This window comes from Strigops habroptila, chromosome 14, assembly GCF_004027225.2.
Source record: "Strigops habroptila isolate Jane chromosome 14, bStrHab1.2.pri, whole genome shotgun sequence".
NCBI classification, from domain to species: domain Eukaryota; kingdom Metazoa; phylum Chordata; class Aves; order Psittaciformes; family Psittacidae; genus Strigops; species Strigops habroptila.
Genome location: NC_044290.2, coordinates 439187 through 463436, shown reverse-complemented (window position 1 = coordinate 463436; position 24250 = coordinate 439187). Strand labels below are relative to the sequence as shown.

The 24250-nt window shown below is 52.1% G+C and overlaps 2 protein-coding genes across 3 annotated transcripts in view; one reads left to right on the top strand and one right to left on the bottom strand.

Moving 5' to 3' along the window:
- STX8 (syntaxin 8) overlaps positions 1-11466 on the bottom strand; it is a 104034-nt gene extending 92568 nt beyond the window's left edge. For both annotated transcript variants that reach the window (XM_030505901.1, XM_030505900.1), the window contains exons 1-4: positions 11379-11466; positions 10891-10990; positions 7209-7303; positions 5417-5527 (exon numbers count right to left, since the gene is read on the bottom strand). In XM_030505901.1, coding sequence (XP_030361761.1) covers positions 5417-5527; positions 7209-7303; positions 10891-10990; positions 11379-11395 — 323 coding nt within the window. In that variant the 5' untranslated portion in view covers positions 11396-11466. The remainder of the gene's footprint in view (positions 1-5416; positions 5528-7208; positions 7304-10890; positions 10991-11378) is intronic.
- A 3710-nt stretch (positions 11467-15176) lies between these two features.
- Positions 15177-23784, top strand: LOC115616532 (TBC1 domain family member 24-like). Its single transcript, XM_030505899.1, has 7 exons — positions 15177-15293; positions 16990-18025; positions 18333-18491; positions 19717-19780; positions 20475-20570; positions 21260-21536; positions 22424-23784. The coding sequence occupies exons 1-7, from the start codon at positions 15200-15202 to the stop codon at positions 22567-22569; spliced, it is 1872 nt and encodes a 623-aa protein (XP_030361759.1). The 5' UTR covers positions 15177-15199; the 3' UTR covers positions 22570-23784.
- Positions 23785-24250: the final 466 nt, after the last annotated feature.

Sequence of the window (24250 nt, the reverse complement as noted above, 5' to 3'; positions counted from 1 at the left end):
TTAACTAGACAAAGACACCCACCCCCCCCGAAAACCAGTTTTACACCTCACCTAGCTTTCTTCATTGTTTTGGGGGACTAACCACATATTTTCTAGTCTCGTGACAACTTCTACCAGGTTGAGAGATAAAGCAAACGACACATAAAGCTCTTTGCTTGCTGAAGAGAGCACAACCATTTCTGCCTGTTAAAAAAAAAGAGCCAAGGCAAGCAAAATGGAAATAATTTGCACCACTCACTCTCTCCCTCCCCCCCAGTAACCTGCCCTGTTCCTGTAGGTTGGGTCATGACAACTAGTCTGCTCGTTACAATAATCTTTTTGACATGTTTGGTAACTACCTTCCCACACAACACAGCAGAACTTCCTACTTCCTCTGATCTTACCACGTCTCGCTTTGGTGGTGTGAAGATTAAAGCTTATCCAATTAGCCACCCACTGCCTCCGCCAAGTTAATCACATAAATCTTTAAAAGCGCCACAGAGCAGTGGAGTGTGCAGATAGCTTTTGATTGTAGGAGCAGATTTAACTAATTACGAGGCTTAGCAATGCACCCAAGTATAAAAGATGATGGGGTTTAAAATCAGGGAGCTATGTCACTGCTGAACAAGGGAGGGCTTATCTTCCCAAAGGCATTGTTTCACTGATAATTCTTATAAAACTTCCCAAGTAACTTAGATTAGTCAACCAGCACTTACTTTAGACCAAGGCCACACATCAAGGCTTACGGCTTTAGAAGACTGATCAGCAAGACTGAATTTTAAACAAAACCTGGGTCATATGACAATTGGTTGGATGATCACTTGAACATTCCTTTAACGATACAGTTATACAGGGGGGCTCTTTGAAGTGCCCAGGGCACCCCAGCTTGGCTTCACAGGTCAATCTCCAAGGTGATGGCAAAGAAGGGGGGGGATTCTCTCACTTATGATTCAATTGCTCACACTGGCAGGCAGGGTATTTTAGGAAGCTCCAAGCTAGTAAATAAAATAAGTAGAACTTTAACATACACAACAAGAGGTCTCTCCCTCTCCAAACAACACTAGGAGAAGCCACATGAGTGCAAGCACTTCCAAATCCCCTCCAGGTATCTTCACAGGTGGAGGCTCCCGCTGGAAGCCTGCAGAAGGGGCAGCATTCCCTGCAGCTGGCAGAGGACTTCCTTGGCTCCCCCCAAACAAGAACTGGTATTCTCATGTTCAAGGAAATGCCGTGTTGCTCTTGACACCATTTACTACTGGTCCCACTGGCTTCAAAGACTGGAAGCTGCACAAGGCAGCTCCACACGGGATGCCAGGCAGTGATGTGCAGGACACAGTGACCTCAGTGTGGCCAGCAGACCAGTGAAGTGACAATCCTCCTGTATGGGTTATTGGTGAGGCCACACCTTGAATCTTATGTTCAGTTCTGGGCCCCTCACAACAAGAGAGACATTGAGGTGCTGGAGCGGGGCCAGAGAAGGGCACCGGAGCTGGTGCAGGGCCTGGAGCACAAGTGTGATGAGGAACGGCTGAGGGACCTGGGGGGGTTTAGTCTGGGGAAGAGAAGGCTCAGGGGGGACCTTCTCGCTCTCTGAACTGCCTGACAGGAGGATGGAGCCAGGAGGGGGCTGGTCTCTGCTCCCAAGGAACAAGGGATGGGACAAGAGGAAACGGCCTCAAGCTGCACCAGGGCAGGTTTAGATGGAGATGAGGAACAATTCCTTCCCCAGAGGGTGCTCAGGCATTGGAACAGGCTGCCCAGGGCAGGGCTGGAGTCACCGTCCCTGCAAGTGTTCACACACCGTGTAGCCGAGGCCTCAGTGCCATGGGTTAGTGGTGGCCTTGGCAGTGCTGAGGAACAGTTGGACTTAATGATCTTAAAGGTCTTTTCCAACCTGGTTGATTCTATAACTCTATGCTTTCACAGCACCTCCAGGACCACTGATCTTTTCCCATAACACAGGCACAGGAGCTTTGCACTGCAGAACAAGCAGCTTCCAACCACCTTGTGCTTGTACAGGACAGCAGGCATCTGCAGAGGAGCAGCACAAGGCAAGCCACAAGCTGGAAGCATGTTTGCACCACTGTACAGGCATAGATGTCCTGGAATAACACGTCCGCTCAAAATGCTGGGTGTCTTGTGGTAAGAAGCTACACAGAGGAGTTTTACCCCTACACCTGGGTATGCGTCCCCAGGGAAGGTCACCTTTATAACAACATAGGTCTTATTCCACAGCAGTCTTGCTTTCCTGGGAAAACCCTCAAAATATACATTGCAATAAATATTTCCATCAGAGATTAATCTTGCTACAAAATAATACCGTCTACTTTCTACACCATCCCTTATTTTCTGTACAAGATTAGACATAGCACAATACTAAACACGTTATAAAACAGCTTATACAGTCTTCATCAAAACATTCTCACCTCTACAGCCTGCTTGCACTGTTCAGGAATTAAGAAAACTGTGAGACAGAAGAATTGTTTCTAGAATCATAGAATGGTTTGGGTTGGAAGGGACCTTAAAGCATGGTGTGAAATCACGGGGATTTCTGCCCCATTCTTCCCCCATCTGTTACAATAACCTGCACAGATCTCTTTCCAAGGAGAGAAGAGAGGAGAAGATACAGAAGTTGCCTATTGAAAACTAATTAAAGAAAATTTAACTGACCCTGCTCAAGCGAAGCCACGGAAACAGCACAACCTTTCCCCTGGAAAATTCCAGTTGCATCTTAATTAAGGCCGACAATGCCGGAAGGTGAACTAAAGCTATAGCAAAGTAACGTAGTGTCCTGCCCTGTGTTCTAGCCCAAGTTGTCAGTTAGGATAAATACTAAGAGCATTAAGGCCACTGTACTTCACAATCAGAAATAGCTTTACAGCACTTTTCAAAGGAAGTAAAACTCACTGAATGGTGACCAAATATAAACGAAGATTAATTCTAGTGAAACCCTCACAGCTATAGGCCATGGGGACAATAAATATGTGATCAGTGGTGCAAGAAGGTTAATGAAAGCAATGACTGCTGGAAGGAAAAAGACTTCTGAAAATGTGTGCTGTCACATCAGAGCTGGATTAGATATAGAAAACCAATACAAAACCAGAGAGAAGTGTCACTGTTAGAACTTAATCAAACAACATGCGCTGATTTTTCTAATGCAGTGGGAAAAGCTGGCTTTCAGACTTCAGACACATGGAAGAGTGGCCTTTGCCGCTGAATGAAATCCAAAGCAGGCTGTTCCAGAGGTCTGCAACAATTTCAGAGAAAGCCAGTGCTGTAAATAGCAGCTTAACCCTATCAGAAGCTGTCACCTTCCAACGCTGCAAGCAGTGGGGCAGGCAGGGAGACGAGCTCCGTCCCCGTGCACCCACATGTAGGCCAGGCTCTCGCCAGGCAGGTCTGACTCACTGGCATAGGATTCAGGCCCTGGCTATGTCTCTGCCTGTACTACTAAAAACAAGACCTACAAGGGAGAATATGGAAGGGGTGTGAATTCACCAGGCAGAGACTATTTGGCATAGTTTTATCCATTTTTAATTAAAGAAGCTAAAAGAGAACTACAAAACTTCAAGCCTTGCAACACTAGCAAATAAATACTGTTGCTGATGTTATCTGGTGCTGGAAAACGCTGGTTTTCCTGATCATTTCTAACAGAGCTTGAAGTTATCACAAGGTTTGGGTATTTTCCTCACATTTGCCTCAACACCTTGACACCCGAGCAGCTCTAGGTCAACTCCTCACCCTCTGTCTGCTCCACAGCAGCAACACGCCAATGCTGCATGGCCTCAGTCAGGAAGGCCACATTCCAGAAGGTCACATCCGATTATGGACTGCTCAGAGCAGAAGTCTCACAAGAACTTTCTCACATCATGAGTCCTGCAGACATTTTGCCTAATGAATACACATGTGAGTACAGAAAACTATCAGTTAAACTTTAAGTATCTCTTATATGTGCTCCAAGAAACACGAAGTAAACAAGCTAGTAAAAAAGTCTTAATTTCAACACTCATAGTGGGACACAATGCTCACACTGGTACCCAGCTTTTCACTATACAATAGCCTCAAAACTGTCTCCGCCTTATTCAAGAGCACAGCGCTGAGAAGAGACTGGTTCTCAAAGATCATCAGGGAAAAGATCTCTTCAGAACTTAAGAGCTCAAAACACATGAAGTTTTGTTTTGTTCTGAAGAGAACTACGAGAGCTGACATACTCCAGAAAGGTGAGAAACTTTCTCAGGAGGGCTCTAACACTCACCCTCCTGCAAATAACCTTCCACGTGGGAGTATCAAATTCAACACTGTGTATCTGGTCCAGAACAGGTCCAGTGAATGGAGTGCATTAGGAAATGCCTCCCACTTAGAAGCACAAGCTAAAAATTTGCAAAACAATGTATTTCTGCCACATGCCCCTGCTGCAGAAGCACAGTTGCTCTCTCCAGAAGCAGAGCTCACTGCAGCACGGGGCAGCAGAGGTGAGGAAGCTCTGCTCAGCCGCATTGTGTGACTCAGACCACACACACAGCACCATGGAGGGCCCGCAGGGCAGAGCACAGCCCCTTGCATGACCCACAGCCAGACTAAAACCTCTGCCTGCTGCATCAAAGCTTCCCCCACATCAATAAAATACGTGCCTGAGCCCAACGTCTGCAAATCATACAAAGCTCCTGAGAACATATATTGACTTTTTTTTAAATATGAGGCTTTAAACTAAAGATTTACCAGTTACAGTCTACACTCAAGAGTGTATTTCATTGACCATGGGAATACAGCAAGCTCTGCAAACTCAGAGACTCAGCTCCACTTCTCTTCTGCACCTGCTTGTGCAAGTCCAGAGGAGGCCCCGGAGCTGCTGCGAGGGCTGGAGCAGCTCTGCTCTGGAGCCAGGCTGAGAGAGCTGGGCTGGGGCAGCCTGGAGAAGAGAAGGCTCCTGGAGGGGAGACCTTAGAGCAGCTCCAGTGCCTAAAGGGGCTCCAGGAAACCTGGAGAGGGGCTTTGGACAACGGATGGAGGGACAGGACAAGGGGAATGGCTTTAACCTGCCAGAGGGGAGATTGAGATGAGCTCTCAGGCAGAAGCTCTTCCCTGTGAGGGTGCTGAGGCGCTGGCACAGGGTGCCCAGAGAAGCTGTGGCTGCCCCATCCCTGGCAGTGTTCAAGGCCAGGTTGGACACAGGGGCTTGGAGCAACCTGCTCTAGTGGAAGGTGTCCCTGCCCATGGCAGGGGGGTGGAACGGGATGAGCTTTAAGGTCTCTTCCAACACAAACCATTCTGTGATTCTACGATATGATACCATCACTAAAAAAGCATGTGATTTCTAAGCAAATGAAACTGCAGTTTGCTACATACAGAGGTACACGAGCTCAATGTACACTTAACATTCCCTTCAGACACACTCAAAGCACAATCACATTGCTCACTTGAGGCAACAGTGCCGTACCTTATCACATCTGGTTCTGTGCCTTCATTCTTGTAAGATGCCTGGAGTTGTTTCTGTCGTGTGAGAAGATCATCCACCAAATTCTGCCTCCTGTCTCCCTCCAGCTGTGTGCTGAGGATACTTGGTTAAGGACCAAACTTAAAAACACTTAAAAATTTTATTACATAAAATACTGTTATACATTCTTAAAATAAATCAGACCTCCTGATCATCAGAATTACCTACAGTAACTATTTTAACCCAAGAAAAGGCTGTAACATCTAAGAGAAGGATAGGTCATATTTTTCTGAACAAAATCTGCAGTTATTCTAAATGTGTTTCTGGCTTACATATCTCAAAGAAAAAGTTTCATACAGGACCACAGAGTGATCTTCAGGCCACCATCTCAAAGTAATGAGAGAACTGGAAGGCTATTTATTGCTAAATTAGCACGAGGATTATGAACAGCATTTCCCCTTCAAAATCCAACATAACTTTTCTTTCATTTATTATAACCCAGTTGATCTCGTCTATAACACTGACAATGTGTAACAGTGCTGCATGGGTTAAGTTCAGGGGAGTACAAGTGTTAAAAGAGCTCCAACTTACACTATTATCATATCAAGAGGGCAGGGCCAAACAGAACAGAGCTTTTAAAGTCAGGAGGGTATTCACATCTTATCTTACTGGAGGCTCAATACACAGACCAGGTGAGCAGCTCCTAGCCAAGTGCTCAGTGAACAATAATTTACTTGTTGCACGTTTCCATTTGCAATTCATCAGCAGAACACCCCAAAAGCCACTGACGCAGCAGAAAAACAATCCATGCTGTACCTCTGAAAGACAAGATGCCCTGAAGTGCTGCAGCTTCCACAGGGGACCTGTGTTTGCTTATTTTAATTAATCTTAGTGACATTCTGAAGGACTACTAACTCTCTTCCAAGTACTGTTGAGTAGATTATGCAATAGCTGAACTGATTTGTGTCTGTTTTCTGCCACAGCATTTGTCTGCTCGAGAGCATTCACTGGACAGGAAAGTTTTACCCCTAGCCATCAGCACAGCACTCAGGGGCCTGCGCTCAGAAAGGATTTCTGCTGTAGCAAGCTTGAAATTAAACATTCATTCATTAAACCAGATTGCTGCTGAATACCTCCAGGGAGAGAGGTGTACGTCTTTGCCTCCTTATCCTTCCAGCATATGGAAGGAGCAGCAAATCCAAGCCATGCCCCAGGGTAACACTGCTAGAAGAAAACCTGTGATTTCTTTCTAAGGCCTGATTTTGACACCATTCTGAAGATGCAGTTCCACTGCTCCCTAAGCCACTCCAAGTCAGGGCTGCCGCATCCCCACCCACACCCTGAAGAGAGCTTCATCCTTCCCTTCTGCCAGCACCGGCACCCTGCAGGCAGCGACTGCACCAAGAGAAAACAACAGAGGAGCACATTTTCTGCTAGAGGAGTGAGCTGAGCTCAGAAAGCAGATCAGCAGTGTCTGATCTGCAGCTCTGGCACACAGGCAAGGCAATAGCAGCTCTGAGGTTACTCAGACCATGTTGTTAAGCTTCTCTCCAACACGACCATACCCAAAGCCAGCCTCATGCCCACCACACTAGGTGGCACGAGGCTCCCAACCTTTCCTGCACGACAGCTGCAATGAAAATATTCAACAGGCGCACAGACAAAATTCTAGTGACGAAGTCTAAAAATGGAATGAGGGAAAAACCCTAACTGTGTGGCAGAGTAATTACAACCTACTTTTTCCACTCTCTCCCACAATACAGAAAGGTCAGCGAGTTGATGTTTACACAGATACATTTGGTGTGTTGATACAGCCCGAAGCAGTAAGTCCTTCAGCTGATCAATCTTCTCTTGGAGATTCTGCAGTGATGACCTGATAATCACATTGAGCTGAAGGGGAAGAGAGAGAAGTTTTTCAGTTGGAGTTATACTTGTGTAAAATTTCACACTACCACATGCCGGTGACAATACATTTATCTTCAGCTGTACTGGTGTGAAGGACTCCATTCCAAACCAAGAAAGCCTGCCTCAGCGCCACAGGGGATCGACACAACAAACTGGTTTGGACTGCCTAGAAAATAATGAGATAAACAGTGCTAGTTTCGCAAACACAGTTCTAATGCATGAATGCTGTTTAATACGGAGAGCTTTCTTTCAAGTCTTTATAAACATACTCCTTTGTATGGGCAAAACATTTCAGCACACTAATATTTTCCAGTTAGTTTTCCAGTTCTTTCCTCTGATCTTTCATACAAATACAGGCAGCAGCTTCTCCTGTCAGCAGGTTTCTTTCCCAGCTCCCCAGATTAAAGGGAAGGTTGCCACAGGTTCAGACATTCCCTCCACTGAACTCCAAATTTTACACTAAAGATCCCACAAGAAATTCAGATTTTCTCTGTCTCCCCTCTCAGCAGCACCTGACCCTGGACCCTTCCTCACAACTACCTGCTCCACACTCGGATGCATCTGTTCTTACTAAAATGATAGTTAAGTCATTCCCATTCTTCCCTGCTGCAAGCAAGCCTGAAGCTTGCAGGAATCATCCTCCTCCTCTCTGCCCACCCATTCCCAAGGTAGGCTGAAATTATCCTCTGGGTTTTTCCTCCTCAAATGTTCTTTCTTTTCATTACAGTTATGTAGAACATACTAGGAAAAAACACTGTAACTGCAATGAACTATGCGAGTCATCCTAATTAAGGCTTTATGTGCTTCTTGTTTACAAGATATCAGCCCTCAGATGCTGTGTGTGATGAACTGCTTACAGAGAAGGAATATTTCCTTTGACTCGCCTTCTTGAAGACGCAGAGGCAGCAGCCAGACGCCAACGTCTCGCCAAGCTGTCACCATGCCGCAAGGATCCATCAGCTGAACTGCACTGATACTGCACAGGGCTGGAGCAGGAGAGCCCCAAACCCCCAAAACACCAGAAGTTGAAAGCCCTGGCTCAGTGACACTCGTTCTCAAACGCTGCCAAATGCAAGGACAGGAAGCAGATGCAACCACGCTGAGGCAGCCTCGGGAGTACGCAGCCAAACTCCAGACCCAAAGCAGCTGAACACTACAGCAGCGTTTCCAAAGCCAGGGTGGGGTGTATATGCTTTTAGGGCAGTTGGAGCTGCTGCATATGCTCTAGCTCTGCAGGCAGGTAATAAAAGGTCTTTACATTTCACATGTACTCATGGCCAGGTGGAGAATGCTGCATTTAACCGACCCAGCACAGGAAAGTAACATCAAGGTATATGTGTCTACCACACAGCCACGCACTGCTCCTCTGGCCAAAAACTGCAGTGTTCTAACTAAAGATTTTGCTTCCATGAGAGAAAAAAAAAAAAAGGAAAAAAAGAAACCAATGGGAGTTTTAAGATCAGCTCAATAGAGCAACTCACCACCAGTGAAGTGCTGCTGGAAATATTCCCCTACAGTGTTTTGGAGTGGGTTTTTTTCCATTTTAAATGTTATCCTCTGTATTTTGCTCAGCAGAAGGTGGTTTTAGCTATACTCATGGCAAAATACTATGAAAAGAAAAACTTGTTTACATTCTCCCTACCAGGCAAATGTTGTACAAAGTCTTTTTCCTCTATTAAAATATTCAGGAGTCACAGAACGTGACTGCTCAGCCATGGATTTCTCAACATGCATGTCTGTTATGAAAACAACTCTCTTATTGTTGGAAACCTGTTTATAGTAGAATCACACACTGCCAAATATTCATCTTTAACTGTTAATGGATTAAAGGCAAACCAGGCTTGGAAAATAAAGGGCATGGAACAAATGATTTTATGAAGAAATAAGTCAACCATCTAATGTTTCCATAAAACACAACCTCAGAGAGCTACGAGACAAGAAGGGTTTCAAACAACCCCAATACAGTGTTTTGTTTGGGGTTTGGGGAATGCAGCACTGGCTGCAATGATGCAAAGCGAGGACTTTGTGCCCTATGAACACAGACAGATTAAGCCACAAACTTTTTATTAGTCTTCTGTTGCTTGAGTGTATCTGTACAATATCTAATTACTGGGGCACCTCGAATGCAGGGCGTTTAACCCCCACCTCGAAACACTCCTCAATTCTACCACTGGAGAAAATATTTCACTCAAATTCCACTTATTTGGGCCTCCTGAAACCTCTTTTCACTTCATGCCAGATTGCAGTATTCATTAAAAAGCAGATTATTGGACAAAGCCTAAGCAGTTTTCTTCAATGTATTTTCAAAGGAAGTATTTCCAAAAGGACATCTGATGTTAAAAGCTATCAGCAAAGAGACAAGCAAAGAAGATTCAGTGATCACACAGCATGTTACAACCCTGCTATAGAGAGGAGCAGAGTCTACAAAACAAATCAGCAGGGTTTTAATTATGCAAATTATTATAAAAGACCAATTCAAGGGCTCATATGCCTTTTCCTCTAAAAGCAGTCACGGGAGAAGTTAATGGCATGATCCCCAGGGTGTGTGATCAAGCAGGCTCCTATGCTTCTGGAGGGAAAAAATGAGGCTTTTAATCCTAAAGAAAGCAGCCTCTTGAGAATCTTCTTATTTTTTAAATGGGAAGTGTGGAAAGGTGGAGAACACAGTATTCCTGGGTGAGCTCTAACTTTTGCTTCTTGTTCATATTTAACTCCAGGCTTACATTTTGTTAGAAATGTAGCTTTAAAAAGCTGCAAAATTCATGTTTCATCTGATTTACAACCACTACAGAAAGGTTTTCCCTTGTGGGTGAAAAAAACTATCTATTCAATACATACACAGAAGGGAGTACCCAGAAGCTGATGTGCGTCCCAACATCTCTTAGATTCAGGATGTCTGAAACAGTTCTGCTCCTGGCAGTCACAGCCCTGACCCATTAGCAGTGTGTGCCCAATGCTCCCACAGCTTTTCCTTCTCTCTTTTGTGAAAAAAGCATCACTGTGTGCACAAAAGACTCATTAGTGTTAAACTCAAGATTCCTGTTGTGACACTGAAAAGCCACCTTTAATTTAGAAACTGTATTCTTGCTTTATGAAAATCTTGAAGAACATACCATTAATACTAGGTTCCTGCCATCAAACGGAATTTTTCATCTGCAGATTCCCAGCGGGCAGCAATGACGGGTGCAGCCCAGGCCCGGGACCGCGGCAGGCAGCAGAGCGTCCCCTTCCCACAACGCACCTTCCAGGCAGCACCAGCTCCCCTCTGCGGGCAGGGAGGGGTGGGTTCAGGACTCAGAGCTTCCTCAACACATCCAGCTCCTGCCAATGTAGTGCTCAACCAGTGTCACATAGAATCATAGAGTGGTTTGGGTTGGAAGAACCTTAAAGCTCACCCAGCTCCAACCCCCTGCCACGGGCAGGGACACCTTCCGCTAGAGCAGGTTGCTCCAAGCCCCTGTGTCCAACCTGGCCTTGGACACTGCCTGGGACGGACCATTTAGAACCGCTAAAAACAAAACCTGGCCACAAACGTGCGCTCACAAAGCCCAGAGCCGCCGGCAGAGGAGTACCTTGGCCGAGCTTTCCCCGTTCCTCTGGTACCGGTTACGCTCCTGGATTTTCTCGGCGACCTCCTGAGCGACCTGGCAGGTGGCATCGTACAGCGAGAGCCTGCGGGCGAGAGGCGCCGGATGAGCCCCAGCCCTGCCCGGCTTCTCCCTCCCCACCCCTGGCATCGACCCCGGCTTCGCTCTGCGGGGCAGCCCCGCGTGGTGCGCGCCAGCGCGGGGACAAGCCTCCAGCACACCGGGAACTGCTTCTGAGCGTTACGGAAAGCACCCTGCAGGGAGCTGTGTCCCCCCGCCGCGCAGGGCCAGCCCTCGGCCCGCCGCCGCAGCAGCCACTGAGCGCTGCTCTCCCGGCACAGCGGGGGCCGGGGCCCGGGCCCGGCTCGCAGCGCCCGCGGGTAGCAGAGCAGCCGCGGTGCGGGCCCGGGAGCCGGCGCTGGGGGGTGCGGAGGGGACGGGCCCACCCCGGGGCACCGCGGCCCGGCGCTCACCAGCGGTCCGGAGCCATCGCTGCCAGCACGGAAGAGCCCCGCGCTTCCGGATCGGGTCACGGGACAACGGCGCCCGCCGAGGCCCAAACCCCGCCGTGCGCAGGCGCCGGGCGAGGGATAGCGGTGCGGGTGTGTGGTGCGGGTGTGTGGTGCGGGTGTGTGGTGCGGGTGTGTGGTGCGGGTGTGTGGTGCGGGTGTGTGGTGCACGATGCAGATGTGCAGAGGTGCAGGGTGCAGATGTGCAGAGGTGCAGGGTGCAGAGATGCAGAGGTGCAGGGTGCTGATGTGCAGAGGTGCACAATGGAGAGGAGCAAGGTGCAGAGCTGCAGGTTGCATGGTACAGGGTTGATGGTGCAAAGGTGCTGGGTGGGAGCCATGGCTGTCCCCAGCCCTGCCCAGGGGACGCCTCGCCCTGGCTGGTCCCAGCCGTGCCATGGCCCCACCGGGCTGTCCTCAGTGCTGCAGGCCCTGGTTGCAGCGTTGGGGCTGCTGCGCAAGGCCAGGGCGAGGGGCAGGGCCCTCACAAGCACAGGGCAACGGCAGCACCTCATCCCCAGATACCTCCTGCACTGGCTGTATCTCCATGGCATCGCCTTCAATCTACAGCCAGCATCCCTTTGGAAACCTCTGGCATCTCCTGGGTGCTGATGGGACCCCCTGACTATTCAACGCTTTCCCTAAAGCCCAGTGCGGGTTTGGGATTTTTGCAGCATGCACTTGATGATGCCGCCGATGGATGAAGGCCCCTGCACCAGGCTGGTCCCAGGCTGCCACACACCTCCAGCTTTGCTGCTGAGGAAGAAGGAAATCCTTTATATTCCCAATTTTCCATGTCAACAGCAAGTTTTGAATTTGGTGACAGCTCCTTGGGGCACCAAGGGTCTCTTCCATGCAGCTTGCACCTGACTCAGGTGAATCACAGAATCGGCTCGGTTGGAAAAGGCCTTTAAGATCATCAACTCAAATCATTCCCCAGCACTGGCAAGGCCACCACTAACCCATGTCACTGAGGGCCTTGTCTACACGGATTCTGAACACCACCATTTTCCTGCGAAAATGCCACTGGGGCACCTGTGTGTTGCCATTGCAGTAATAATGTGGTCTGGATTAAAATGTACAGCTATAAGCATGGCAGCAGGGAAACCTGCAACCCAAACAGTGCCAGAGGAGCTTTGGTACTGTGGATTGGAGAATAACTGGGACAGAGAAAATCAGGAGGCAGAAGAAGCATAGGGACACAGCCAGTGTTCACCAGGCTTGGGTATCCCTGCACCCGCAGGGACCTGGGAATGGCAGGAGGATGCTTGGGTCAGGAGCAAAACTGCATCCAAACTCATTGCGTCTTCCTGGTTTTCCAGGAGGTCTTTTTCAGCTTCCAGAGAAGCACAAAATACACTGGAAGATGCAAAGATCCAGCCCAGCAACCAGCCCGGCTGCTCAGTTCTCAGGCAGTTTTCCCAGTCTCTGTAATTCTGTGCGATGACAACCCTGAGCAGTTTATTTCTGAGCAGCGAAGTCTGGAGGTACCAGACGAGTGCTGGGAAGTGGGAATCAATATACAACATCCCAGCAGTGTTACCCCTGTGTTACTGCATGCCAGGATCCCTCACAGTGAGCCACGAGCTCAGAAAGGAGTGGCCTCTTCTGTGGAAGAAGTTGGGAATTTGTTGTGTCAGGGTAATAGCAGCGTAACAGGGGAGGACGAGGAGGCTCCGTACCTGATGGCCCAGGGGTCATCCCTGGCCCGAGCCCTGGGACCCACTCCGAGCACAGCTACGGCCTGGAGCTGTTAGCTGGTTAGCACCTCATTCCTTTCCCTTTCCCTTTCCCTTCAATATCCCTTCCCCATCCCTACCCCTTTCCCTTTCCTTCCTCCTTCTCTCCCTCCTTCTCTCCCTCCTTTCTGCCTTCCTTCCTACCCTCCCTCCCTTCCCTCCTTCCCTTTCCTTCTTCCTCCCTCTTTCCTTCCTGCTTCCCTTTTCCAGATCCTCAGCGTCATTCCTTGTCATTGTCCATCTTCAGACAACAGTCACTGCCTCCCTTCTCCATGTTGATGTCCCTGTCCCCTCATCCCTGTCCCCTCCAGCAGCAGCAGTCAGGCTGGGCTCCCTGGAAGCATCATAACGCTGCCGGTGTTGACACTGTCAATATTTGGCTGCGAAGGGCTCTACAGGAGTGGGCAGCGGGTGAGAGCCCACTTTTAGAGCAGGCAGGGACAGGGGGGCTGCAGGAGCATCCAGAGCTGCCTTGGCCTGGCAGGGAAAGGCACCTGCTGGCCTGTAAGGCAGCAGGACCCGCTGCCCTATGGGCCTGGGCAAAAGGCTGGAGTTGGAGAGAGAATAAACAAGCCTGGACAGCGGGAACCAGCGCAGGGTGTGGGGATCCCCAGGAGCCCCGGGAGCAGAGCCAGGGGCCACCGCCTGCCCCTTCAGATGCAGCACGGAGCAGAGCCACACACGAAGCACACAGGCGGGCTCTGGGTGCAGACTGGGAGCCTCCCATAGGGACACAGCCCTGCGCCTCCCTCCCACCCGGCGCAGCACCCTGGGGGCCCTTTGCTGACACTTCCTCGGGCTCCTGGCATGCCGTGAGCAGAGGGAGGAGAGGGGTGCCAGGACAGTGCTGCTCCCATCAGATTTGGGATGGGAGAGGAGGCGCTGCATCCAGAGAGCAGAGCATCTGCCCGGGGACCGCTCTTGCTCTGCACATGCTCCCAGGCCACTGGTGCCAGCGGATGCTCAGGGATGTGCTGCAGGTGCAGGCAGATCCCACAGACCTGCAGGCAGAAGGCAGGGCAGCAGTGACCTGCGGCTGCTGTTATCACAGGAGAAAAAAGTAATAATCAAGGTTTGTAAGAAAAGAAAAATCTTAAAAATAAGATGCTTGTAAAAATGCCCACTTTTAAGTGCAGCCTGAAATGTCAGCTCTCTAGGGAGCAATGTCAGAGCAGTGTGATGCTGCTGGAGCATCTCTTAGCTGTTGGAGGGTACTTTCCTTCAACTCAGCTCTTTTGTCTGGGAATACAAGCTACGGTTTGTAATTCTGCAATGTGTTTGGAGGCAAAGTCAAGTCAATCAATAACAACCATCTCAAAGTGGACACATTTGAAACACTGAAGTACCACAACTGCTCCTGCAGCAATCCCATTTTGTGCTCCCACTGAGCAGCTGAGTTGACCAGAGGCACAGGGTGCTGCGGGTGCACGTCTGCATCGCCCCAAACTGCCACTGGTGCTTTTGCCATGTGCTGCAACCACAGCCGGCACAGCCCTGGTGCACCCATCCCCAGAAAGCATTCCTAAGGGCACACAAGGCACTTGCAGAAGGGCAACATTTATTCCTCATGGCCCCTCTCTTGGCTCCTGGCACTTGCTGCTCACGTACTTCTCTGTCCAGCTCCCCTGGGACCATCCAGCAGGAAGTGCTTGCAAATCCAGCCGCTGTGTTGATGTTTTCTTGGTTCAAGGACAGGTGATTGCACCACAGCCCCGGCCCTTGCTGCACCCTTCCTGCCCTGTGATGCTGGCCAAGGGAGTGAACCACAGACCGAGAAAGCGGAGGTTATCCTTGGGGATAACTTATTAAGTTTAATGGCCGTGTTGCTGGTTTGATGACTATCTCATCCCATGGAGTGTTTACATCCCCTCCCCGGCCTTGCCATGGAGCTGGGGCAGGACAGGGTAACGTGGGCGCTGCTCCACCCCTCACTCTATTTACACCAAACACACACCCTATGCCAGCAAGCTGGTTCTCACCTTAAAAGTGAGGGCAGGTGACAGGGACAGAAGGGACGCGGCAGTGGGGTGCACTGGAGGCAGGGCCATGCTGCAGGTGGGGCTCACCCTGCCCCGCTCCCCTGGGGGGGCGGCCGACGGCTTCCCCACAGCCGAGGGTGATAACACAGGCACCGGAGAAGGTGAGTGAGCTGCAGCCGGGCACAGCGACACGTCTCATGCTGGGGAAGGTGCAGGAGGCTCTCACGGCCTCATGCATGCCAGGGCCACATCCCAGAGGAGAGGAACTGGAGCAGACCCATGTTTTCTTCCCCAACACCCCCAGGGTGTCCCAGGGCGGGCAGAGCTGGAGCCACCTGCCAGCATCCTTGGCTGGGCTTGGGTTGATGCTCCTCGGTGCTTGGGGCCAGGCAGCATCTTCTTGACACATCCAGCTGTGAGACCAAGGTGAATGTGGGGACCACGGCAGTGCAAACAGCTCTGCTTCAATCCCAATGTTAGTTTTAGCCTGGTTTCTATGGCTAGAGGCCTGCGTGACTGTATTCAGGGTCTGTCTGTCTCCAAAGCAGGGTCAGGCTGAGCAGCAACCAGTTGAAACTGCTGCCCTGAACCAGAACTGATCCTGATCTGCTGGTTTTGCTGACCTAGAGCAGGGGCCAAACTGAACCTGAGAGTGGGAGCCAGAGGTGGACCCCCCCGACATGCCACCACGTGCTGCCACACATGCAGCACACAGGGCTGGGACCATGCTGTCCACCTGTGTCCCTTTGGGGCCAGGCAGAGAGGTCTGGTCATATCCATCCTAAACTCCCCAGTCCAACTGAGCGCATCCAAGATAAATCCAAGAGAGAATTGATGTGTGCGCTAATCGACTTTATCCTTGACAGTTAATCCCTGCCCAGCAGAACTCACCCACACGGAGATAAGTCCTTGTACAGCATTTAGAGCTCAGCTCTCGCAACCCCAAGGAAAATGCTGCTCACTTTTCTCTAGGAGGAGCCCAAACTCCACTCTTCCCAGAACAGGGCTCATGGCTGCACAGTGCGGGAGACGGGGGTTCCCTGCAGACCTTCTGTTTCCAAGGGGCTTCCCAGCTGCTCACCAGCCCCTCAACAGGTGTCTCCAGGCGCATGGGGGCATGCAGGAAACAGGGACCCTTTGGCACCCTGCGGCCCATCTCACGACCCTGGGGACTCACTGCAGCACCTGCTCCTTGAACCTTCTCTCCAGCATCCAAGCAGCGGGAGGTGTCAGGGGTCTTTGGCAGGAGGCAAAAGCCTGAGGCCGCTTTGCTCGCTCTGTCTCGCTCTGAGCCTGCTCCTGGGACACTGCCTCCTGCCCCGCTCTGTCTCTGGGAGAGGACATGATGCAAATGGTTCCTCTCAGCCTCAGCATCCTTGGCCCCCACTGCCCACGAGGCCCCCCTCACCCATGCAAAGCTGGGCTGCGACTGAGCTGCTGTTGTCCTCAGTGGTGTAATGCTGCCACCCCATAGTCATCCCTGCGGGATGGGGACAGTCCCTGCTCTCTGCACCTCCCTCTCAACAGGTTACAGGCTGGGAAGTCAGGAGCTTTTGAAGGGGTGCAAAGCCTCTCACGGTGTGGAGAAGCAACTCTGACACCCAGCTGGTATGTGACCCAGGCTTCCCTGAGCCCCCCAGCCAGCGGTTTCACCAGGGCCTGAGCTGATGTGAGCAGGCAAGGGCAAAGCGAGCGGCTCCAGCCAGGCAAAGCCTCCTGAAAACCTTCCCTTTGCAGGGGGGGATAACTGCTGAAGTACAAGATGGGGCTGTAGGACTTCAAAGTGCTGTCAGGCAGGGTGAAGTGCTGCCAGCTGGGGCAGTGAAGCATGCTGAATAAAAGGTCTTTGTCCTACAGAGATATATGGCTCATCTCCAGTTACTGTCGTGATCACGTCAGAGGCTGACGCCTGGGACATTGACATTCCCTCTTGTCTGGGCTGTGGACAGTTTGTGGATTGGGACAGGATGCCAGACCCAGAGCAACAGACGCATGTCCCCCGAGACATCCTCAGCAAGCCCCGAAAGGAGCTGAAGAAGCTGGCAAGAGAAGGCTATTGGGCAGTGAGCCGCGCTCTCAGAGCTCAGGTCTACCACCAGCTCACACAGCAGGTCTCCTGCCGGCTCGTCACCCCAGATGCTCTTGTCTACAGGGACGTGGTGAGCCGGCTCTTTGGGAAGACAAGTGTGAGCACCTACCCTCTGCCCGAGTTCATAGAAGGATGCTCCATGCCCACATACTGCCTCAACCTGGAAGGCATCACTGCCTTGAAGAAGATCCTCATCTGTGTTGGCAACCTTTTCCCTGACATAACCTACAGCCCAATCCTCCCCTCGCTGGTGGCTCTGCTGCTGCACTACAGTGAAGACGAAGCCCAGTGCTTTGAGAATATCTCGCGCCTCATCGCCAGCAATGCTCCCCATACCAGCTACATCGACCAGTCCTTCCTGGCCCACCAGGCCTCCTGCATGACTTTTGGGGATCTGGCCAACAAGCACTGCCCAGCAGCCCACAAACTCATAGCCAGCACCTCTGAGAACGTCTTTGAGGTCTACTCCGAATGGTTATCGTGGCTCTTTCACGACCTCCCCTTCAATTACGCCATCCGTGTCTTTGATGTCTACCTGCTGGAGGGACAGAAGGTCCTGTACCGCATTGCCCTGGCCTTGCTGAAGCAGTACAGGCTCTCGGTGACCTCTGCCGAGCTGGAGGGGACTGACATCAAGGCAGACCTGCAGGCTTTCGTGCAGAACATTGCTGAGCATGTGACTGTCGACAAACTCCTAGAGAGAGCCTTTGGCATCAGGCTGTTCTCCCGAAAGGAAATCTGGCTTCTCCAGATGGCCAACAGGAAGGCGTTAATGGAGAGGGGCATAACCATGGTGCAGAGCAGGTAAGGAGACCTCTCTGTTTGCCAGCTCTTGGGGCTAAATAGACAAAATATGAGTTACAGTGGAGATAGATACAACATGTAGGGAGCTTGGTATCCAGAGAGGTATCTCCGGAAGCTTTGGCAATGCTGCGTGCCTCATAGCCCCTTGTGGGGGACCCTGTGAGGAAGCACTGTGCAATCAGAACTAGTGATGTTAACAGAAAGCTCATGATGCAAAAAACATGACAAAACCTGATGCACGGGGGCTGCACCCCTAAAAGCTGACAGCACCCCAGCTTGGCAGTAATGCATGTCCTCTCTCTCACAGGCAGTCCTTCCACCTGGCCATAGACATGCAGAACTTCAGCTCCAGCATTGTAACGGCTCAGGAGATGCGCATCATCTGGTCCTGGATCCCTGAGCGCTTCTCCCTCTCCCCACCACTGCTGCTCTTCTCCACCTCAGAAGATGGGTGCAGCCTGCAGAGGTAAAGCATCATCTGCCCATCAGGTCAGGCTGGGCCAGATGGGAGAAGTGTAAAACTGGGTAGAGGTTGTTGGTATAGAAAGAAGCAGCATGTAGTGTCCCTTGGGGGACATCTGCAGTCTCCTGGGGACTCTCTCTCAGCCAGGTCCAGCCAGGACACCATCCCCAGGGCTCCAGCTCCCTCCCAGCACCATGGAGCACAGGGCAGCTGCTGAGTGCTGCAGTTAGTGCTGTAGCTCAAAACTGAGCTAAAAAATGAGTTTGCCATTGAATTCCCAAGCCGTGAAGCAGCAAAAGCCTCTCAGTGGGCTGAGCCTGCCTTTGCACAAGTATTTTCAGGCAGGAAACCCAAACCTGCTCCTCTGTAGGAGCACATTAAGCTGGGAGGTTGCCCTCACAGAGCAGGCAGAGCTCATGGCAGGGGCAGACAGCACGTGGGCACACCCGCGCAGTGGGGAAGACATCAAGCCCTCTAAAAACAAGCTAAGAGAGCCAAAGTGTCATGCCCAAAAATGCAATAGAAAGACCAACGTCAGCACTGGAGACAACCCAGGGCCCAGTGACACCCACTGCCATGGCTGCAGAGCAATGGGTGTGGTGGGAAGCGGGATCATCCCAGGGCTGCGGTGCAGCTCAGTGCTGAGTGGGATGGATGCTGTCCGGGGCTGGATGCTGCCCATGCCGCCCCGGCTCTCAGGGTGGTGGTTAACGGTGGGACTGTGATGGGAGCACCTCCATTAGCACCACGAGCATTCTCCCCCAGCCCCGGAGAGGCGAGTAGACACCCACGGCACAGCCCTGCACCTTTCCAAGGCAGCAGTGGGGTGCCAAGCCCAGATTATGAAACACATCCAGATTAAAAGCAAACTCATTTGGTAAACTCCCCACCATGAAGCATCCCCCTCAGCCTGGAGCCTGAGGGTAGGGTGGGAGGATTTAGTGTTTGGACTTATCTGAGCTATTACCTGCTTCACCAAGCAAAAGCAATGAGAAGTCCCATAAGCCAACTCCCTCTGTTCCTGCACAAACACTGAAGCTGCTCAAGATATAGGATGATGAGTTTCTGCTGCTGTCCTACAAGCTCCCCCAGGCTGGCTGGCAGCACAGCAATAGGCTGAGAAGAGCCACCACCGTTTTCCACTGCCCTTTACAGCCTGGTGCTCACTACACGCCCGGTCCGGCGTCTCTGACCCCCACCTACCCAGCCTCCTTGTTCATCTCTGCAGGTTTTACACATGCTGTGAAGGCTATGAACCAACGGTGCTGCTCATAAAAACCACAGAGGGGGAGGTAAGTATTTAGGTTAGATAGATACAAGGAAGAAGTTCTTTACAGTGAGGGTGGTGAGGCACTGGAATGGGTTGCCCAAGGAAGTTGTGAATGCTCCATCTCTGGTGGTGTCCAAGGCCAGGTTGGACAGAGCCTTGGGCAGTGTGGTATAGTGTGAGGCGTCCCCGCCCTTGGCAGGGGGCTGGAGCTGGGTGACCTTAAGGTCCTTTCCAACCCAAACCATTCTATGATTCTATGATTCTAAACAGGCGACCACCTTGCCACCATCCAGGGGCCAGCTGAGCACAAGGGACTCGTAGATCCCCGTCCACAGCCTGATGCCATCCAGTTGATACAATGCTTTGAGCCACACAGTTACTGCTTCCTACTGCCGGGAGCTGGACAGGGCTCAGCAGGAGGCTCAGCACTATCAGCCAGCACGCAGCTCACTACGATTGCTCTGCTGCAGAAGAGCAACCCCCAGACCCCACAGAGCCGCCCCTCAGGCACTGAGGCTGCGTGGGCTCACATCCAGGGCAGCAGTGACTGGTCAGTGCAGGATGTGGCTGGCACAGCAGAATTTGGCTCTCCGATTCACCCAGGGGACCTCACAGAGCTCTTGTCCTCCTGAACCCATGTGCAAGGGCTGGTGGTGGTGCTTCTGGGGCTTGCTCTGGCTCCGGCTGCTGACTCCCCCCTGTGCTTTCTCCCCAAGGTGTGTGGGGCATTTCTCTCCTCTGACTGGAGCGAAAGGAAGAAGAGCGGGGCAACATCTGGCTTTTTTGGGACAGGGGAGTGCTTTGTGTTCACTGTAAGTCACATTTCATTTCTGGGTTTACGCTTATAGGTTTGCCTGTTCATTACTTTTTCCTTTACCCCTCTGACAACTCAGGGCATGGTGGCACCGAGCTGCTTCCCTACCATGGTCCCACCGCTGCCCCTTAGCTCTGCCAGGAGGCAGCAGCACAGAAATTGCTGTGCTGGATCAGAGCAAATGGGGAACGTAATCCTGCCTCAGGTGAGCAGGCTTGCCCCGAGCCCCCAAAAGGTGCAGCAACCCCAGTGGGTCGCGGAGCACCTTCCAGATGGTGCAGAGCAGTGTGCATGCCAGGGCTAGGTTCTGCCCTGTTTGCTCAGGGCAGCTCCCGAATGGAGTATTCCCAAATCAGCCCCTGTGTCCCTCGGAGGGAGCAGGCTGAGTTGGTCCAAGAGATCCTGGGGCAATGTCCAGCAGTATCCCACCAGTGTCCATCCAACATCCACCCGCAGTGTGGGCAGTGCAGTTTGCCCATCTCCAGCAGCATCTGGCAAAAACAAAACCAGTTTCTCAGCCACCTCCAGAGCAGCGCTGGCACTGCCAGGATGCCTCGTCCCTTCCCTGCCCCAAGTCTGCACCTGGCATTTGGCTCCCAACCCATGCGGCCAGGCAGCACAGTCTTCTCCCAGCGATGGAGAGATGCCCCAAAGGACAGGGCTCACTAAATTCCTCCTGCTTTCCAGGTGCGCCCCGAGATGGAGAGGTACGAGTGGGTGTTCATCAAGAAGCCGGAGCTGGCCAAAGCTGTGCCGCGCTCACGCCAGCAGTCACCTTCCCCCTCTCCTGCATCCCTCCTCAGCTCCTCCCCAGACAGCTGTAGCACCAGCTCAAACCATCTCACTGTGCCCACACCACAGAGGAAAGGCCGTCTCTCCCCGTTTCTGGCCATCAGGCATTTCCTTCTGCCTTCCAAAACAGCCTCCATGTTCATGTCTGGGTCACGGGAAGGGATCATTATCGGTAATTACTGAATGGTGGGCACCCACCAGCAACACACCGCTGCTGGGGCTGAAAAGGGCTCTGCTCCAGATTAAAATCTGCACTGCCTCTGGAGGCAAAGACCTCCTGGTTTAGGTTATCAATTTAAAGTCAAGGAAGATGAAGTCAGCTGCCTCTTCCTCAAATTAGCAGGAGGGTGCAAAGCTGCACAGGGGCAAGGATGCTCCTTCTGAGAGCCCCAGAGGGGCTCTGCTGGCCGAGGGGGAGCACGATAGCCCCAACCTCCTGGCGAGGTTTGCACCCTCGAGGCTGGCATGTCCTCCCCCAGCCCTTCCCTCTGCTTTGAGTGGGATGGAGAGGAGGTGCAGGTGGGGATCAGCCCAAGGAAGGACCAGGCATGGTCACCAGGGCAGACACACCAGGTGCCTGCCCGTGCTGCCGCCTCTTGGGTCAGGCTTGGGCACAGGGCTTGAATCTTTGTGCCCACCACCACCGGGGTGGGTTGGCAGAGGACCACAGCAAGTCAGAAATGCCTGCAGCACTGACAGCTACCTCTGCCTCCCTTCCAGCCCTCGGGAGTGGGATCAGGGCAGGCCTGGCTGTGGGCTTGCAAGGAGTTTTGCTTGTTCTCCAGCTCTCAGGTTAATAATTCAGCTTGTGCTACCAGGACAACCTTTCACACTGGCTGCCCGGCAGAGCGCTCTCCAGGCACTCGGCTTCCGCGCTGGAATCCTGATTGGCAGAGGAGGCAGCTCAGGGCATCCCCCGTCCAGCTATGCACTGTGGCCAAAGGACAGGAAGCTGAGAGATGGGCGCAGTCCTGAGAGACCTCATCAGTTGGGCCAGTGCCCCTGCTTTGGCAGCGAGATGGGGAGAGCAGATACCAACCATCCTGTTTGCTTTTGCAGGTGGAGGGGGAGGCCAAGCTCTGTCCCTTGATTCCGACCTGCTGTGGGGACGCACAGAACACTGTGAGACCTTCGACAACCCTCCGCTCTGCCAGGAGAACTTCAAGGTGCAGCTCTTGGAAGTGTGGGGCTTTCAAAATGTCTAGGTCCTGTGGGGGACAGCCCCTTGCCGCGGCACTCACGGGGATGGAGACCCCTTGCCATGCTGGCTGCCACCAGCCTGCCTGCTGTGGTCTCTGCCAGCACTGCCACAGGCACCTCCACTCGCCATCCTCCCCTCCATGGTCAGCTGTGGTGGTGTGGGGAGAGGGCGACGCGGTGTCAGGAACAGGACTGCGGGTGCTGCCTTTGGGGACATCTGAGGTCTCCTCCTGCAGTTTAGACCCAGCCCTCTCCCCCCAGTCTGTCCCAGTTTAGGATGCTGGAGGGGAGCTAGGCCAGTTTCTCACACCACGCTGGCCTGTTCACAGCTTGCAGCTCAACAGCAAACCAGTGGTGCAGCAGCACGAAGCAGATTTTATAGGAATTTTGAGCCTAGGGAAAGCCCAACGCCAAGGTACAAAGCTCACCAGAAACGCTCTCAGACCCCACTTCCCTTTGGTCCTAAGCCCAGCACCATGCTTCAAGACATACGCAGAATTCTGTAGCCTCTGCAGGTTAGCAGGACTCTTTTTGTCAATGGTTGAAAATGCTGATCAATGATTAGCAAAGTCCTACCTGGTGCTCATACACCGGCAGCCGACAAGAACCCCTGGCTGTGCACCTCCCTTGTCATTTTTGTATTAAACTGAAGATCTGTACTCACCACAAAGGGCTGATGTGAGACTGTGAGCAGTGAATATGTATGAGCCTTGACCAACCTGCCCCGACTACCCAGGGTCAAGGGGACCCTTGGACAAGGACAAGGGGAGATGTGCATTTTAAAACATGAAACGTGAACATATACACGTAGCTTGGCCAGGCAAGGCTGGGTCAGACAATGGTTGCCTCATGGGAGGGTCACTGACAGATCATCCTGGCTACAGGATGAGAGTGTCTCCCACATCCAAGTATACTTTCCACTTCATCTATTCCACTTCTCAAGCTATTCAGAGAAGGAGCTATTGTTGCTTTCATGCCTGCTTTCAGCGATGGCAGGAGGAGGTGGTCAGGAGCAGGCGATGGCAGCAAGCTCACACAGTGCCAGTCATGCAGTAGACCTGGGAATTGCTTGTAGCCTTCAAGGGGTATCCAGGAGAGATGGAGAGGGGAGACACAGCCCTGTGCACCACTATGGCTGGCCTTTGCCCAGAGCTCACATGAAAAAGCAGTGCAGAATGACTCTTTTCCTTCAATTAAAGAGCTCTGCCAATGTGTCCTAAGTATTTCTTTCTTTTTGTGATCATGTACTGGACTTTCTGCCTGGCTGAAAGGTTCCCATGGGAGTTCCTTTCCCTTCACAGAATCACAGAATCCCAGACTGGTTTGGGTTAGAAGAGACCTTAAAGCTTAACCAGTCCCAACCCCCTGCCATGGGCAGGGACACCTTCCACTAGAGCAGGTTGCTCCAAGCCCCTGTGTCCAACCTGGCCTTGAACACTGCCAGAGATGGGGCAGCCACAGCTTCTCTGGGCACCCTGTGCCAGCGCCTCAGCACCCTCACACGCTCATCCTGCACTAGAGCGGCCGGGCTCGGAGCTGGGGAGGGGATGCGGGAGCCCAGAGCGGGTGGGCAGTCTCCAGCATCTCCAGCAGGGATTCAGTCTCGGAGCCAAACCCCTGCAGGAGTGCGCGGGGCTGCGGGAGGGCTGAAGGCTGCGGACGGGTTTCCTGTGTTTTTACAAGCAT